The sequence below is a fragment of the Canis lupus genome, chromosome 26, assembly GCF_048164855.1.
Source record: "Canis lupus baileyi chromosome 26, mCanLup2.hap1, whole genome shotgun sequence".
Classification (NCBI taxonomy): Eukaryota; Metazoa; Chordata; class Mammalia; order Carnivora; family Canidae; genus Canis; species Canis lupus.
In genome coordinates this window covers 34123039-34140010 of record NC_132863.1, presented here as the reverse complement: position 1 = coordinate 34140010, position 16972 = coordinate 34123039, and the positions used below count along the sequence as shown (strand labels likewise).

Genomic DNA, 16972 nt, shown 5'->3' with positions numbered 1-16972 from the left:
AAGCGGTGGGGGGGGGGGGTGCTGCTGCAAGGCTCAAGGCTGCGGTGACTATTCACTGGAGTAAGTGAACACAGGTGGCTCTTCCCTCACCCACATATCCAGGCTCAAAAATGACCAGGCTAACTACTCACTCAACACGGATGACCCACTCATCTTCAAGTCCACCCTGGAAACGGATTACCAGATGACCAAACAGGGCATGGACTTTACCGAGGAGGAGTTTAAGAGACTGGTGAGTGGCCGTGAGTCCTGGGGGCCTTGACCCGGCCCTGTGTGTAAGGCCTGCAGGCCTTGGCCAGGGCCTGCAACCTCTGGAGATCAGGGGGGAGTTTGCCTCACTGGGCCAAGCCAAGCCAGACCTAGAGTCAGGTGGCTTCTATGGACAAGCTCTCAGACTGGCATGCCGAGCTAGGACCAGGTTTTTCTGGCTTTGCTTGCATGGAGTGCCCGCAAAGATTCCTTTAAAAGCTGCAACTCTTTCTCCGGAAAGGTGTGCTCAGCTATAAAATTCTACACACACTTCTCAGGCCATTCATAGATGCCAGGCTGAACCCTTGATTTTAGGAGTTTTGATACCCCAAATCTGTCCCTGCAGGAATCTCTGGCCCCACATATCCCACCCAGTCTCCCAATTTCTCCAACTTCTTCTCCCATCACGGTGTCATGTCTTAAAGTATGTCATCACTTTAAGAACACTGAACCTCATGGTCTCTGCTCTGGCACTTGCTGCTATGTGACACCGGACACGTCCTTCCCCACACTAAGCTTAATCAATTGCTCATGCTCACTGAAGAGGATGGCTCATCACTCGATTGCCAAGGGCTTTCCTCCATGCTCTCTGGTTTCATATTATCTGCCATTCTGGCCCTTCTAGAACATCAATGCGGCAAAGTCTAGTTTCCTCCCAGAAGATGAAAAGAAGCAGCTTCTTGATCTGCTCTATAAAGCCTATGGGATGCCATCTTTGGATGCTGCAGGTATGTTCCTGGCTGAGCTTCTGGGCTGTTGATTTGCCTGGGCTGCAGCCTGGCTTTCTGTGGAATTTCCTACAAGAAGCCCTCCCTTTCTCTCAGACAGCACTAAGGATGTGTGAGGCCTCCCTTGCTGTGTGGCTCTAGCTGATGGTGCCTCACTAGATCCCCTTACCTTCTAATGCCATCTTTAGGCTGGTCTCGGGGGAGACTTTCCAAAGCTCAGTCTCAAAGGTCTTGGCAACCTGGGTCATCTCCATGTCTGTCTAAAGCCAAGGGTGGGGGAGCTGGGCCCAGGTGCTCAGTTCCTCTCCTGCCTTCCTGTGTGATGCTGGCAAAACATTCCCTTGCTCTAACCCTTAGTCTTCCCATCTGCAGAAAGGGGTTCCTCTCTTGCTCTGATGTTCTGGGAATCTTCTACATCCTGGGTATTGGCAGGTGCTAACCTTTGTGTCTCTGACCTGTCAAGCAGGGCAGCATCCCTGAAGACATCATGGCCACCTCTCCAAGCCCTCCCCGTGTGGATGGAGCCTCCTCAATTCTCTGGGGTTGAACGACACTTACCTTTACTCTTTCAAGGAAGACGATGATGCCCATAGTCAACTTCTGCTGCTCTTGAAGCCATGTGCCTGTTTCTATACACAGGAATACCTCGGCACACCACATCTCTCCTGACTACGGGCCAGAGTCTGGTTGAATCTGAAACCTCCCTCCTATAGTGACGCATGCTGAAAATCTGGTGCTCAATAAAGAAGCCAATGGCTGGTATTGTGCCGCAACTGTGGTTTTGGGCAGAGTGAGAACAGAAGGAGTCTCTGGGCTCCCAGACTTGGGCAGCCTGCTCAGTGGCGGGTCCTGAGATCTGGTGTGGGGGCTGTGACGGGGAGGCTAGAGCTTCTAAGGCCGGGGGCAAAGACGGGACCATAGTCTGCCCTCCCTCCAGAAGAAACAAAGCTTCTCTTGAAAAGTGAATCTGCTTAAATGCTCCCTCTTAGCCCCCTCCCACTGTAGGTTTTAAGGGCTGGGCCTGTCCATGTGGGCAAATTGAGTTGTGGACTGGGGTGAGTGAGAGGGACAGCTGGAAGAAGACTCATCAGGTACCAGGCCAAGAAGAGTGCCAGGCTCTGGAAGACTGACCTCTTCTCAGGTACTTCCTGCACTGAAGCCCAGGGCAGTGACAGATCCCAGCTAACTGCAGACTTGGGAAAACCAGGCCCACCCCTACTTTTGCTGTTTAAAGGAGAAATTGTAAACCAGTCACACAAATCATCAGCATTTATTTCCTGGGTCCTAGGTGTCACTTATCTTGGTAGAAAGGGCAAAGAGTTGGTCAGACAGTTTTGAGCACAAAACCCCTTCCCTAGAAATGGATCTGTGGAGTTCCATGAGAGGACGCAGAGCTGCATAGAAGGTCAGTTTAGCTTATAATGCCTCCCCTGCCCCCCGCCCCCCCAAAAAAGCCAGCTCTCTCCCTCTCTGCTGAAAAAAGGTTTAAAGTTTTTAAAAAGTTTAAAAGTGTTTTTTAAAAAAGGGATGTGAAGATCTTGACCCAGAAGGTTGGGCTTGGAGAGGGGGGCAGAGCTGGGCTGTGGCTGTTGCCCAGGCCACCTGTGGAGATGCGTTCTTGAGGGGGCTGCTCACTCAGGTGCCTGCTGAATAAATAACACCCCACAGCTACAGGGCCTCGAAAGTGTACCTGGGCACAGTGAGGAGGGAGGTGGGCCAGTGCAGCCTGAGGGTGCAGGTGGAGGGCTTGCCAGGGCAGGGGCCACGGTGGCCTCTCGGGGTGCCTTTTCACTCTGGCCTGGCCTGCCTGGGACAGGGGCTCAGAGAAGAGACTGCCAGGCCAGTGCCAGGGCTCCCTGTCCCGGTGAGGACAGTAGGTCTCTTTTCCATCCTCCATGGGCAAAGTCCGACTCAAGACGAGGTGGTCCCATCGCTGCTCTCGGGCTGGTTGCTAGCTTCCTTGTCTGGGGTGCCCACTTCTGTCTGTCCTTCTGGAGAGGAGAGAAGAGGAGCATATACACAAACGTAAAGGAATAGAAGGCCCAGCCAAAGTGGTAACAGTGGATGAGCCCTGGGGCGCAGAACAGGAGCTGGAGTACAGGTGGTCGTGGCCAAAGGGGCCTTTAGCCTGGCCTCTAACACGTTAACCGTTTACAAAGAAAATGCGTGTGGTGCTACTAAGGTCAATGCAAGGCCAGGATCATGGATGAGGATAGCTACAAGCCTCGGTGAAGGGCTGTTGAGCGTTAGGAGGTTTGTGCGGGTTCTCCAAAAGGAGAGGGCAAATGTGAAGGTTGCTCAGTGGGGAACCAAGGTGTGGCTGAGGCAGGGCCCAGGGCTGTTTCACTTTGCTGTGTCCTTACCAGACTATCCCCACCCTCCCGCTAGGGCCTCTGTCTTGCATCCTCAGACTGAGCCCTACACTGACTGAGGCCGAGGACCCCACCCTATCCTGAGCTCCAAAGGCTGTGGACTGGCAGGCACTTTACACACAGCCTGGAGTGATTAGGGTCATGACATGGATGAGAAGAGCAGGCTAAGAGAGAAGCAGTGGAGGGAGCCAATGTCTTTTTCACTGACTTTAACTTCGGCCACAAAGCAGCACACTCCAGGGTTTCTAAGGGTCAGATGTCCTCGACACTGCCTCGTTCTGCCCCTGTAGCAGTGCGAGCAGCTAGTAGTGAGTGGTGCAGCCAGAACCGGATACCTGGCGCCTGCCCCCATCACGACTCCCTACCCTGGGGTGGCACCTGTAGCAAAAGCTTGGGCCCAGAGAGGCCTTTTGGCCCTCCAGAAGCCTGACAAACTAGTCTGCACTTGGGGCAAATTTCCCAACTTGTGATGTTCTATTTGACCCTGAGCTTCTTGTTCTGGCAAGCTGGAACATTCTTGTTAGATTCCCTGGTAATTTCTGCTCTGCCATTTCTTTGCTGAGGGACCCCAGGCAATTTGTTTCATCTCTCTGAGCGTTTGATTCCTGACCTATAAAGTGAGGATGGTGAAACCTCCGCCCACATGTGATGGGGGTATAGGGCCTGCAGGTGGTCATCTGGCACGTAGAAGGTCTTCACCAATGGTAACACTTCCTCTGTGCCAGTCCCAGCTCTCTCTCAGTAAAGTGTTTTGTTTTTTAGAGAGCACGAGAGTGAGTGGGGAAGGAGGTGGAGAGGGAGAACTTTAAGCGGCTCCACACCCAGCGTGGAAACCAATGCAGGGCTAGATCTCATGGCCTTGCGATCATGACCTGAGCCAAAATCAAGAGTCCGATGCTTAACCAACTGAGCCACCCAGGGGTTGTGGAGGAGAAGGTTCTTGAGCACTTTTGTCACCAACCAGTACCCTTGGGACTCCCTTGAGCTAGTTTCAGTTTCAGGGCACACTTTAAAATGTTTCATGGTTATGTACTGCTGGGCAGTGTACTCCTTTTATGTCTTATCTGTTGTTTCATTATTAGGCAAAGTAAGGAAACCTTTGCGCTCCCCACATAAGAGATACCAGGGAAGGCAAAGGTTGATGTATGCTCTGCTTAGCGTTAACACACACCAGCAGGCCACAGACTTGGGAGGACTGGGCAGCCAAGCCTTTAGGACAGGCCAAAGCCATGCCTCGCCTTCCATCTGGGTAGGCATCTGTCTTCTGGACTGTGTTAAGCAAACAGATTCTAAGCCGGGCCTCTATAAGCCCATAGGCTCACTCACTCAGTGAGTCTGGGGTACTGAGCACAGCCCCCAGGCCTGCCTGTGGAAATCACTCGGTGCAGGGCCCAAGGCAGCCTACAACTCTAGCATGAATGCTTCACTTCCTTGCAGTGAACACTGTTCCTTCCCCAGGTCCCGTTTTTAAATGTCTGTCATCCCAGCAGGCAAATGTCCTAGACCCAGAGGACCCAGAGACTTGAGGGATTCCAAATTAGAGAAAATAGGTATTCAAAAGGCCTGGGTCCATGGAAGAGTGGCTACCACTGCAGAGGTAGAGGGGGACAGAAAAGTTTACCAGAGCTGAGGATAAGGGTGCAGAAGCTCTGAGCAAGGCCTCTGGCTGCACGCCCAGTGTGGAAGTGAGGCAGGCTGGTCAGTGAGTAGCCGTTGACTAGGCAACCTCTCCCACCTGCCAAATGCCATGTACCATGTGCATAAGACAAAGATCCAGGTGAGAGAAGCCCACAGCTTGGAGGAGGGGTGCTATGCTAAATGGGATGATGGAGATGGCTGGTAGCAGAGGTGCTACCTCCTGCTTGTGGTCAGGGAAGGTTTCTCAGCAGAGAACAGTCTGGTCTCTAAGAATGAGAGAGGTGAGCCAGGCGAGGGGAGGGCAGGAAGAACCAGCCCGAGGAAGCAGTGTGTTAAGGTCCACAGGGGTTGAGAAACACATGTGTTCTCCTCTGGCTGGGTCAGAGGCAGCAGGCTGAGGTAAGCCATGAGGGGTACAGGCCACAGGACAGGGAGGGTTGACATTATCACTGGAAAAGGGAAGGGGTATGGGGTGTGCTTCCTTCGGCAGGGTGCTGTTCTGTGTTAACTTACTGGTGATCCTGAGCAAGCCACCCAGCCTCTTGGGCCTGTTGGTCCATCTATAACAGTAGTGGGTTGAGTCCATTTCTCCACAGTGTACTCTATACTTAGTTCTGGCCAATAAGCACCAAGGGCTCTAGATTGGAGACTACATTGGGGTTGGGGTGCAGGATTAGACAGTGGCCCTCCAGGACAGCTCTGTGGGAGACACATGGAATCCTATAGTTGCAGTCTGCTGTGAGAAGTGACACAGACGTCACCCCTGAGGAGCTATGGGGACAGGGAGGAGAGGGCTCTACCCAGTGCAGGAGGGTCAGGGAAGGCTGCCTAGAGCAAAGTCCCAGGGCTGACCAGTGCACTGAGCAGAGGAGGTCCACTAGGACAGGAAGGGAAGAACAGATGCCCCAGGAACTATGGGGGTTGCTGGCTGCTATTTCCCCCATTTGTTCAGGCAGCCTGTGGCTTCCAAACAGCTGCTCTCCTGGAGCTCACATTCAAACTCATGAAATCTTGTCATTCAATCAGTGTCAGGGCAGGCCCCTCTGAGCACCTAGTAGGAATTCAGCCATAGGACAGGTGGGAAGGTTTCAGCAGAGGAAACCATGACACAGATGGCTCTGGGGAGGGCATGCCTGTGCCTTGACAGACCAATGGTGGGAATGGGGTGAGGGTAGAGAGCCCCCCAGTTAGATCTGAGAGGAGGGCAGGGCTTGGTCACACCGTAGGGTGCTGTGACAACTCCTGCTTCAATATGAGTGTGACAGGGGGCTTGGGGTAGAGGCATGATAGGACAGGATGGTTTGAAGAAGCCTGCTGGAAGCTGGCTAGCTGGTGGGGAGTGGTGCAGGGAGGCCAAGTGTGTGGGCCATGAGTGAGCCAGGTCGGGGTTCTGGGTGCTGAGGGTAGAGGGACCTGGGATGTGTCTGGGAAGGGAACTGGCAGTACCTGTGGATGGAGGTGGTGGGGAGGAAAGGGAGGGGCCCAGGATGCCTGGCCAGAGAGTTCTCAGGGCCTGAGACACTGGTGCCCTCCAGCCTAGAAACTGGTTAGCCTCTTGGCCATTGACCATGAGACTGGGGCCTGATTTAAAGTGAGCAGTCTAGGACTTGAAGGGCAGCCCCAGAGCCCGGAAGAGGGACTCGTGAGCAAGAATGAAGACCCATGCATTCTGACCTGCTCCCTCAAGTGTCAGCTCGCCCATGTCTCCAGCCAGCTTCCTCACGCTCACAGCCTCGGAATCCCCCTGGATGTCAGGGACCGCGTTTCGACGGCCTGTCCGGTCACAGGAAATGAAATCTGAGTAGGAGGACTCAACCTCCATCATGCCTATCGCATTGCTCCTCAGACCTGTGGGAACAGGGGCAGAGGGACAGGTGAGGCCAAGTGCATCCCAAAGCAAAGACTCCACTTTGGCTCCCAGCATGGATGTCTTTTGACAAAACGATAGTTTTTGCTTTGATCAATGAAGACAAAACGCAGAAGAGTATGAAGAACAAAATAAATCACCCATAATTTCACAGCCAAGAAATACTATCAACAGTTTAAAAAACATCCTTTGTCTTTCCTCTAAAGTTATTGATAAATATCTAGTATTGGCTACGTGCTGTAGATGCAGCCGTGAACATATCTGCCAGTCTCAGTCCTCAAGGAGCCAGCAGTCTTCTGGGGGCCATAACAAATTGCCTAAATCACCCAAGGGACTACCAGTGCTCAGGGATTCCAGGAGGAAGGCAAGGTACTGGAGTGACTTACCTGGGTCTGACCAAGGCTGGGGATCAGAAAGCAACATTTTAGATGAGCTCCAAGAAGACTTGTTATCTAGACAAGGAGTTGAGGGGAAGAGCATCTACGAAGGCTAAGGAGAGTGAAGGGTATTGTGGGATGCAAGAACCAAAAGAGCCATGGGCTGGATATGCTGACCGAGGGGGCAGGGACACCAAGGATGCTGCTGAGATAGGAAGGGGCCAGATCACATCTGTAAAGGTCACGAAAGATCATATCTGCACTTTCAAAGATAACTCTGGCACCTGGGTTGAGCAGGGCCCAGAAGTGGGCAAGTTGTGGGCTCCTGAAGGTCAGGTGTAAGAAGATGGTTAGTGGAGGAAGGAGGAGGTAGTGGTGCAGATTCTAGATTACCTTGGAGGTTAAATCAATAGGACCTGGTATCTGACTGGTGGGGAAGTGAGCTTTCTGATCCAACTAAGCTGAAGTGTAGTTTACTAAGATGAACAGCAGAGGAAAATTTTGGGGCATGATGGTGAGGTGAAGATTAAGAGTTCTATTTGACCAAACCAACTTGGAGATGCTTGTGAGCCCTGTAGGGGGAGATGCAGAGTAGGTGCTTGGAGTTAACGGGCTAGAACTCACAGAGAGATGGGGGATGGTATGGGGAAGAAAGGAAATTAGAAGTTACTGCTACAGAGATGATTAAGAGCTCTATTGGTTGATAATACAGCCTACAGAGAGAAGAAAACCACATATATAAAGAAGAGCCATATATATTTGAAAACATTGGGGACGGGGCGCCTGGGTGGCTGGGTCATGCTCTCAATCTTTAAAAAAAAAAAGAAAACATCGGGGATTATACTGTATTTTATAGCCTCCTCCGTAGAATATTCTAGAACATGTCATTAAGATTCCCTCTAGATGAGTTTTGTACACACGTACTTGGATGTACCAAGATTTGATCAGTCCTCTAGAAATGAACATAGAGGTGTTTCCAATTTTCTACCATTATAGACAGTACAAGATCTTTATGTAAAGCTCTATGCCTAGCTCTAGTTATTTTCTTAGAGTACATCTCTAGAAGCAGAATTGCTGGGCTAAAGAGAAGGATGAGATGATTTTTAAGCACATTGTTTAGACACATTGCCAAGCTGCCTTTGTGAATAGTATAGGTACTTACGATGACAAAAAATAAGGAGAGAAAAAACTTTTAAATTCTGCACTATTCCTATTTATATTCCCATTTGCGACACATAAGATTGTCCATTTATCTGCACCCTTGCCAACGATCAGTATTGCGATTATATAAAAAATGTTCATCTGCTAGAGGGACATGAACATTTCTCACTGAGCACCTCTGATTTTCTGAAGGCATTCAAATAACACCAGATGGACCTGTACTGATATAGCAAGGTTTCTGAGATAAACTGTTAATTGCAAAACAACACCTAAGATAGAAACTAGTTTCTGTAGGGAAAGAGCAGATATGAGGAAAAAAACTTTGTCAAGTGTGGTTCTTTGTAACTAAGGGGAACTTTTACTTCTAAGACTATTTCTGTAATGGTGGAAGTTCTTATCAGCCCAATCGCATGATGCTTTCATTAGCTGACTGACACTGGCAGAAGGTGCCTGGTGTAGGGGGCTTAGTAAGTGTGGAGAGGGAGTGAGCGTGGAAGGACGGGCTGGGCTGCAAGTATGGAGGGCTGGCCCCACATCTCCCCACAACATCTAGTTCAGAAGACACAACTACAGAATATAGCATGGGCACTATGAGAATGCTCTGCCCCTCTCTGGGCCTCTGTTACCCCATCTGTAAAATAAAGGCAGGGCTTGTCTAAGGCAATCCCCTCAAGCTCCAATAGAGGGTGTGCTCAGACTACTTTTCTTGGCTGCCTTGAGAGAAAGAAGTTGCCCCAGTGCTTGGTCTTCTCAGCAAAAAACAAAACAACAAACTCTCTGAAGTCCCAGATGTGGTTCCTTCTGCAGGTCACAGAAGTTTTACTTCTGCACTCTCCCTCTTGGGAAATGGCTCAAAGCTTCAGAACAGGGGACTGGCCTGTTGCAGTAACAGTAATAACAATAAAATTTCTGACAATTCTAATAGTAATAATAAAGGTAACAGTTACCAAATCATTCTATACTTTCTGTACCTCCCTTACTAAATTGCCACAATAGCCTTCTGAGGTCATCGAGGTGAGCTTATAACCATGACTCAGAAAGGTGGTAGGGGGATCTATCTGGCTCCTGGGCCCAGGCTCATCCTCTGTGTTACATCTGCTGCCAAGCACAAGGGACAGGCCCTGGGAAGGCCACACCACCTCCCCAAGCTCTGTCTCCTCAACTTCTTTCCAACTAGGATGTTGGTTCCATAGAACAGGGATTTCACCATGCCAGACCAAAAGGCCTAATCCAGGCAGCAGAGCCAACACACTCTGGCTGCTGCATCCTTAGATTCTCGACCAGTGCCAGGCAAAGACTATGTGCTCAATAAATAGTTCTCAAATTTCTGTCTACTTACTATCTTCCCTCCATCTCTCTTTCCTTATCTGTGGCGACTCCCAAGTGCTGCCAGGAAAGGTCTCTGTCCATTGTAGACTACTGATATTCTTGTCCATTATCTCTAGGGTCTGACACTGTGGGATGGAGTTATAAGCTCCATCTAAAAGGTCAGCTTCCCATTGGAAGAGACACCCTAGGGCTTTGGCTCCTGCCCTTGCCTAACAAAGTTACCCTGTGCAAAGAGCTGATCCTCCTAGCTCAGAGAGGGAAATGTGCCAAGTGCAAAGCCCAATCCTAGAAAACACCAATGCACCCAGCGTGCTCTGGCTGCCTCTGCCCCATCCTCATCCTCTTGGGGAAGAGGGATTCTAAAGCTGTCTTAGGATTTAGTCTGGGGAGCCCCCTGATCCGCAGCACAAGCACACAATTTCATTTATCTTCAACACTTGAATGTTTGCTCTCTGTTCTTTAAAGTCAACAGCAATGGGGAAATGAATCCTTAGAGTTGGAAACTGCGTCAGAAAATGGTCATTATCAGACTGCTAATGACAGTATAAACTGCCAGAGCCTCTCTGGGGAGTGATTTGCTCAGATGCATTAAGAAACTTCAACTTTTTTCATATCCTTGAGCAGCTCAGTTCATAATAATTGATTCTAAGAATCCAAGTTGTGCATGAGGATAAATGTACAAAGATATTCATATTACTTACAATAGTCAAAAACTAAGATATCAAAATGAGCTCCTATATGGAAAACAGAGAAATATATACATATCTAACTAATTTACAGCCAAATGAAGTATACTTCAAGCATTAAAACATTTGTGATTTTTATTTTATTTATTTTATTATTTTATTTTAGAGAGAAAGAGAGAAAATCTTAGGCAGGCTTCTCTCTGCTGAGTGTGGAGCCTGAGGTGAGGTTCAGTCCCAAGACCCTGAGATCACGACCTGAGCTGAAATCAAGATTTGGACGCTTAACTGACTGAGCCGCTTAACTGACTGAGCCACCCAGGTGCCCCATGTTTCTGAATATTTTTAAAAGACCTGGGAAAATGTTCACAACTGTTAAATAGAGAAAAATATCAATGATAGCATCACAAATTTAAATTACAATTAAAAATTTTTCTGTATTCTTCATAGTGAAAACATTCACTTTATTTTTAAATTATTTCATTTTTGAGTATGTGTGCATATAATATAAAACTCAAAAAGAACATGCATCAAAAAGAATAAAATCCTTAGGAACAGCCAAGCAGTGAAAGACTCGTACTGAAAACTGTAAAATATTAATGAAAGAAACTGAAGATGACACAAACAAATGGAAAGGTATTTCCTTCCATTAATGGAATAATTAAATTGTTATTGTTAATTGTTAAAATTCCATACTACCCAAAGCAATCTATAGCTTCAATGGAATCTCTATCAAAATACCAACAGCATTTTTCACAGAACTGTAAGAAATAATACTAAAATTTATAAGGAACCAATAAAAGGCCCCAAATAGCCAAAGCGATCTTGAGAAATAAGAACAAAGCTGGAGGTGTCACACTTCAAGATAGACAACAAAGCTGTAGTATCAAAACAGTATGGTACTGACACATAAAACAGACACCTAGATCCTAATGGAACAGAATAATGAGCCGAGAATAAACCCATGCTCACATGGTCAATTAATCTACAACAAAGAAGGCAAGAATATACACTGGGGAAAACAGTCTCTTCAATAAAATGCTGGGAAAACTGGGCTACTTTCTTATACATCAAAATAAACTCAAGATGGATTAAAAACCTAAATGTGTGATCTAAAATCATGAAACTCCTAGAAGAAAACAGGCAGTAATCTCTTTAACACTAACCACAAGTGACATTTTTCTAGGCATGTTTCTTTCTTAAGGCAAGAGAAACAAAAACAAAAACTATTGGGACCACATCAAAGGCTTCCTGGTTTCATCTTTCACTTAAATCTCAAATATAGTTACAAATTCAAATTAAAACTAAGTTCAGACTTCATATTGAAGTCAGTACCATGGAAGAGATTTTAAAATGCACGTCATACCCATGTGAAAATACTCTGAAAAGTATAACATGTAACATAAAGCTTAAAAAATTAAAAAACAAAAACAAAAACCCAAACCTCAAAAGTTGTTTTTTATCTTGCTTTTTTAATTTAAAAATGTATCCTGGAAACAATTCCAGATCACCCTGAAGCCACAGCACTGATTACCAATCAAAATGTGAGAAATCCAAAATTCTTTATAGCTAAAACTTTTTTCTTCTTTTTTTCATTGACTGTATGGTATACTGCTGTCTCTGCTGTAGACCGATTACTTCTCTCTTGATGGACTTTGGGGTTGTTTCTTTTTTTTAAGATTTAATTTTTTAAAAATAATCTCTGTACCCAGTGTGGGGCTTGAACCCACAACCTCAAGATCAAGAGTCACATGCTCTACAGACTGACCCAGCCAGGTACTCCTGGGGTTGTTTCCATAAGAGCAGAATTGCCACATTAAAGGATCTGTGGATGGGAAAGGAGTGGTGAATAGACACCACCAAAATCTGCCTCTACAAAGGTTATTTCCCATTGGACATATATGAGGAACACTTTGTTTCTTTCTTTCTTTTTTTTTTTAAAGATTTTATTTATGTATTCATGAGAGACACAGAAAGAGAGAGAGGCAGAGACGCAGGCAGAGGGAGAAGCAGGCTCCATGCAGGGAGCCCGATGCGGGACTCGATCCTCGGTCTCCAGGATCACACCCCAGGCTGCAGGCGGAGCTAAACCACTGCGCCACAGGGGCTGCCCAAACTTTGTTTCAATACACTCTCATCAACATCCTCATTTCCCCGCCCTCTGTCTGAAGGGTGAATGAAACAGTAACTGGTTCTTTAGCTTATACTGTTCCTGTGAGCAAAGCTGACCATCTTTCAACGTCTATTTCTTTTTCTGTACACTGTTTATTCAAATCCCTTTGCCTATTTTTCTACTGGATTATAGCTTTTTAAAATTGATTTGTAGGAATTTACATATAAAGGAAATGAGTCTTTTTACTGTATGAGGAATTACAAGTATTTTTTACTTGTCATTTGTTCTTTGACTTTAATTTTTGGCATTTTTTCCCCATGCACACAATTTTTCTATTCATGTGATCAAACTGATCCATATTTTATTTTATGGCTTCTAGGTTCTGGATCACTCTCAGAAGATCATGCTCAGAAAAGTTTTTCCCATTCTGAGATTAGTAAAGAATTCTCCCTCATTTATTTCTTACACTTTCATGTGCATAGAAGGCCAAACTTTCTGTTTGATATAAAGGAAAAAGGAAGAAGGGAGGGAGGGAATATATATATTGCATACGGTATATCTGGAAAAACAGAGAAAGTGCTTGCCCTGGGGACAGTGTCTGGTGCTTATGCCTTTTCCTTTTGTACCTTTTGAGGTTTGGGTTTTTGTTTTTTAATTTTTTCATGACTTTATTTTTCACACTGAAGTCTCTGATCTAGAGTTTAAGGTATGAGCTGGAGATCTACCTTAATTACTTTCTCCACTGACCTCAAAACCATTTGTGGAATAATTAAACTGAAGGAGATCCCAGACTCCATCTTGAGAAGTCTCTCATTAATAGCTGGGAAAACTGAGGCTCAGAAAAAGCCACTTGCCCAAATTTCTTGCATCAAGGAGTCCTAACTCTTGGTCCAGAGCTCTTTCTCCCATACCAATCTGCCCCTTCAGGAGGCCTGGGGGTGGTGGTGGTGGTGTATGTTTTGGTAGGCATCTCAGTATAAACATGCCGTCCGGCATCCCTATTCACTAGCTTGGAGACCTCAGACCATTCCCCTCACCTCTCTGGACTTGCTTCCTCCTCAGCGGTGTGGGGATGACAGTAACACCCTGCTGATCAGGGGTCTACTGCGAAGACTGACAGAGATGATGTGTGTAAAGAGTCTTACAAGGTATGTGGAATATAAGAAGCACACAATTAATAAGTCATTAGTATGGCCTGTTTCAATTGGGTGTCTTATCAGTAAAACTGTCTTCTTGACATTTTCATTCAAATCCTTTGTTTTTATGTTTATGTTTGATAAAACATAGTTCGTAGGTATGTAGAAGGCCAAAAACTTATACTTCCTTCTCTTGTTCTTTATGAAGGGAATGTAAGTTCCGCACAAGAGGCAGCCGTGGCTGGCATGTATCCTGCATCCTGCTATATCTGAAAGGCCTAGCACACGGTTGAAGTTCAATGAATATTTGATGAATGAGTAAATAATAGAAGATGTTCCAGATTCTAGGGCAGAAAGATCGAGGGGTGTGCTGCCCTGATCATAAAAGGGGCCAAAGGCCTGGCTCAATCTCCATGCTGAAGGGTGATACCCATCCTCTCTCCCAGCTTCCTTTTCTCCCATATGAATATAACAAAGGTTGAAATATGCTCTCTACATGTCTTCCAGTCCTGACATTCTTTCCTTCCTCCTTCCCTCTCATTCCCTCCTTCCTCTTGTTCATTCATTGTTTACCAAACACCTTCTATATGCCAGGAACTGTGCCAGTATAGACTGTACACTGGAGACTTAAAAGGCATTTACCATCTGATAAGAGAGAAAGGCAATGAACAGGTGAATGATCATCACAGACAGTGGTAAGTGCAAAGGAAGAGAACAGGGTTCTGTGTGTGGATATTTAGTTAAGGGTTGTATGGTCAGGGAAAGCCTCTTTACGCAGGTGACCCTGTGCTGAGATCAACAGGAAAGTTGGACAGAGTGTGATCCAGGCAAAGGCAACAGCCACTCTGGGTCTAGTGATCTAAGACCTCCAATCTCAGCTCTCCAGCCCCATGAAGTACTCAAGAGTGACACTCCTCACTCTTCCACAGCCTCAGGAGATTCAAGGGCCTTCTTGGGATCTGGTCACTGGTAAGGCATTTGACTCCAAATGCCCAGGACGAAGGGGAAGACTCTTGTAAACAGCTTCCCAGACCTAGACACAGAGCCCTGGCGACCCAGGGTCAGAGACTCTTGCAGGTGCTTGCTCTGGGCACTGTCAAGCTCCCCACAGGAAGCTGCCTTTCCTTTCGGTTTCTAAGCACCCCCCCCCCCCTCCATAAACAGAAGAGGCCCTGGGCTCTGCCAAGAACTCCATGGTCTGTTCCAAGACTGCAGCTACTAGCCCTCATTGCTCAGGCAGATTCCAGCACAACTCCAAACTGTTTTCCAAATATACCAGAAAGGTCACTTCCTGTTTTCCTTTTCTTTTTCAAAAATTAAATATTTGCAGAGACCATACAAAAAGAAAGCAGACCCTTTTGCAAAAGACACAGGGCACGGAGTGAGACTTGGTCTCGTGGGAGAGGCCTCCTCAGGGGAGAATGTTCTTAAAGGCTTCTCTGAGGGAAGAACGGGCTGTGGAAACCTGATAGAAATACCAGGGCCTACTGAGCTGGCATTCCTCAACTTCAAAGGGAAGCGACTCTTCCGAACTCTGATGGACGGCCAGAAGAGGCACTGAGGCCAGCAGCAGGAAAGTCAAGGGCCCAAACAGAGCACATGCCAGAACCTGAGAAAGGGCAGGGCAGCAGATTCTAACCAGGTGCCTTGGGGGGCACACCCAGATTGGCCCACCAGAGAGAAGTCTCCTGCCAGGGCAAGGCCTTACGGGAGGAGCCTCCAGGGAGGCTTCACTTGGAGGCAGTCAGACAGGGCCTTGGCCTCTGCACCCAGAGGGCCAGGTGGTGGAGACACAAGCTTTGGGAGTCCGCTCAGTAAGGAGGATCGGGCAGGGAGCTGAGTCACACAAAGTCCTCAGTGACCTCCTGGTTGCCAGTCCCTGTAGACATCCTTTTACTAGGATCACTGTCCTCCAGAGGCCTCCCCTAACCTCTTGGGCCGTGTCGTAACCCCTTCCACACAGATGCCTCCTCTGTTAGGGACTTTTGTGTTACAGGCCAGGCCGCCTAGGACTGGGATCAGGACCAGACTTGGGTTCTCCTCTTTATTGGTCCCTGGAAGTTCTTAATCCTTTCCCTTAACAGTAAATTGAGGACTTCCCACATAACCTAAGGCATCTCTCCAGAGCTCCAGATTTGCCAATCTGTCTACTTCAATGTGTCAAGTCATAAGCCTGCTCCCTCTAGCCTTCTCCAGCTCAGTGAAGGCACCATCTCTCCAGACTGCTCAAGCTGGAAGCCTGAAGTCATCCTGGATTCCTCCTCATCCTCCACTCATATACAATACATCACCAGGTCCTGTCATTTCCACTTGCAAAGCTCAGCTTGAATATGCCCTCCTTCCCCCTCCATGGTCTCCATCATGCCTCACCTGCACCCTTGGTGGAGCTTCCTCACTGGATCCTCGCTCTGCCCTTGCCCTTGGCCCAAGGTCTATATTCTACATAAGCAGCAGGGGTGAGGTCTGCAAATCAGACTTTGGGTCATTCCCTTGCTTCATTCAACCTTGGAAGCATTTCCATTCGACATCTGGAAAATCCAAACTCATCCCACCAGCCTCTGAAGTCCTGCATTGACCTGGCCTTGCCTTCCTCTGTGATCTTTCTTCACATTCCCGCTATCTTGTGGTCCATTTACTCTTTAATTCCTCAAACCAACTAAGTTCTTCCTGACCTCAGGCCTTCACGAGACTGTTCTCTCTGCATGGAATATTCTCTGTTCCTCTGCTCCCCTTACAGTGCCTTGTATATGGATTCCTGGCCCTGCCTTTTCAAATTTTGTTGCTCTGGGACTCTGACCAGTGGGACCTACAGGGCACAGCAGCCTCCAGGGCTCATCGCTTCTGTAAGTCAGGGAGTTCTGGCTGAGCCACCTGCAGTCCTGTGTAGTGTGGTGGATGTGACAGGGGCTACAGAGTCATTGGCTTCTGCCCCTACAGCTGGGAGACTCACCTGACCACAGATTCCTCTTCTGGAAGATGGGGGTTGCTGGGTAGGTATGACAACTGCCTCAAAAGGTGGTTGTGGGGAATAATTAGAGCCAGCATTTACAGAGCCCTTATTACATGCCAGACTGTGCACTAAGCATCTTATAGGCATTATCTCATTAAATTTTATAGCAGCTCTATGAGGTGGAAAGTGTTCTTAGTCCTGTTCTACGGAAGTGAAAGCTGAAGTGCAGAGAAGTTAAGTAGCTTCCCCAGAGTGATATATCCACCGAGTGGGGTGGGACTGAGCCTGTGGTATTCGGCTAGAAGGCACAGAAATGAATCAGCATCTACCTGGAACTTAGTAAGGGTTTGCTAAATGCTGCTGTCCATT

The 16972-nt window shown here is 47.5% G+C and overlaps 2 protein-coding genes across 28 annotated transcripts in view; one reads left to right on the top strand and one right to left on the bottom strand.

Annotated features, from left to right (window-relative positions):
• The window catches only part of ADA (adenosine deaminase), a 34971-nt gene extending 33221 nt beyond the window's left edge, over positions 1-1750 (top strand). For 5 of the 9 annotated variants that reach the window (XM_072801138.1, XM_072801135.1, XM_072801130.1 and 2 more), the window contains exons 10-12: positions 103-232; positions 875-977; positions 1441-1750. In XM_072801138.1, coding sequence (XP_072657239.1) covers positions 103-232; positions 875-977; positions 1441-1457 — 250 coding nt within the window. In that variant the 3' untranslated portion in view covers positions 1458-1750. The remainder of the gene's footprint in view (positions 1-102; positions 233-874; positions 978-1440) is intronic. The other 4 variants (XM_072801131.1, XM_072801136.1, XM_072801134.1 and 1 more) reach the window with 1 other exon arrangement.
• A 478-nt stretch (positions 1751-2228) lies between these two features.
• The window catches only part of PKIG (cAMP-dependent protein kinase inhibitor gamma), a 93689-nt gene continuing 78945 nt past the window's right edge, over positions 2229-16972 (bottom strand). For 17 of the 19 annotated variants that reach the window (XM_072801161.1, XM_072801155.1, XM_072801153.1 and 14 more), the window contains 2 exons: positions 6662-6835; positions 2229-2968 (listed from right to left, as the gene is read on the bottom strand). In XM_072801161.1, coding sequence (XP_072657262.1) covers positions 2889-2968; positions 6662-6812 — 231 coding nt within the window. In that variant the 5' untranslated portion in view covers positions 6813-6835 and the 3' untranslated portion in view covers positions 2229-2888. The remainder of the gene's footprint in view (positions 2969-6661; positions 6836-16972) is intronic. The other 2 variants (XM_072801165.1, XM_072801166.1) reach the window with 1 other exon arrangement.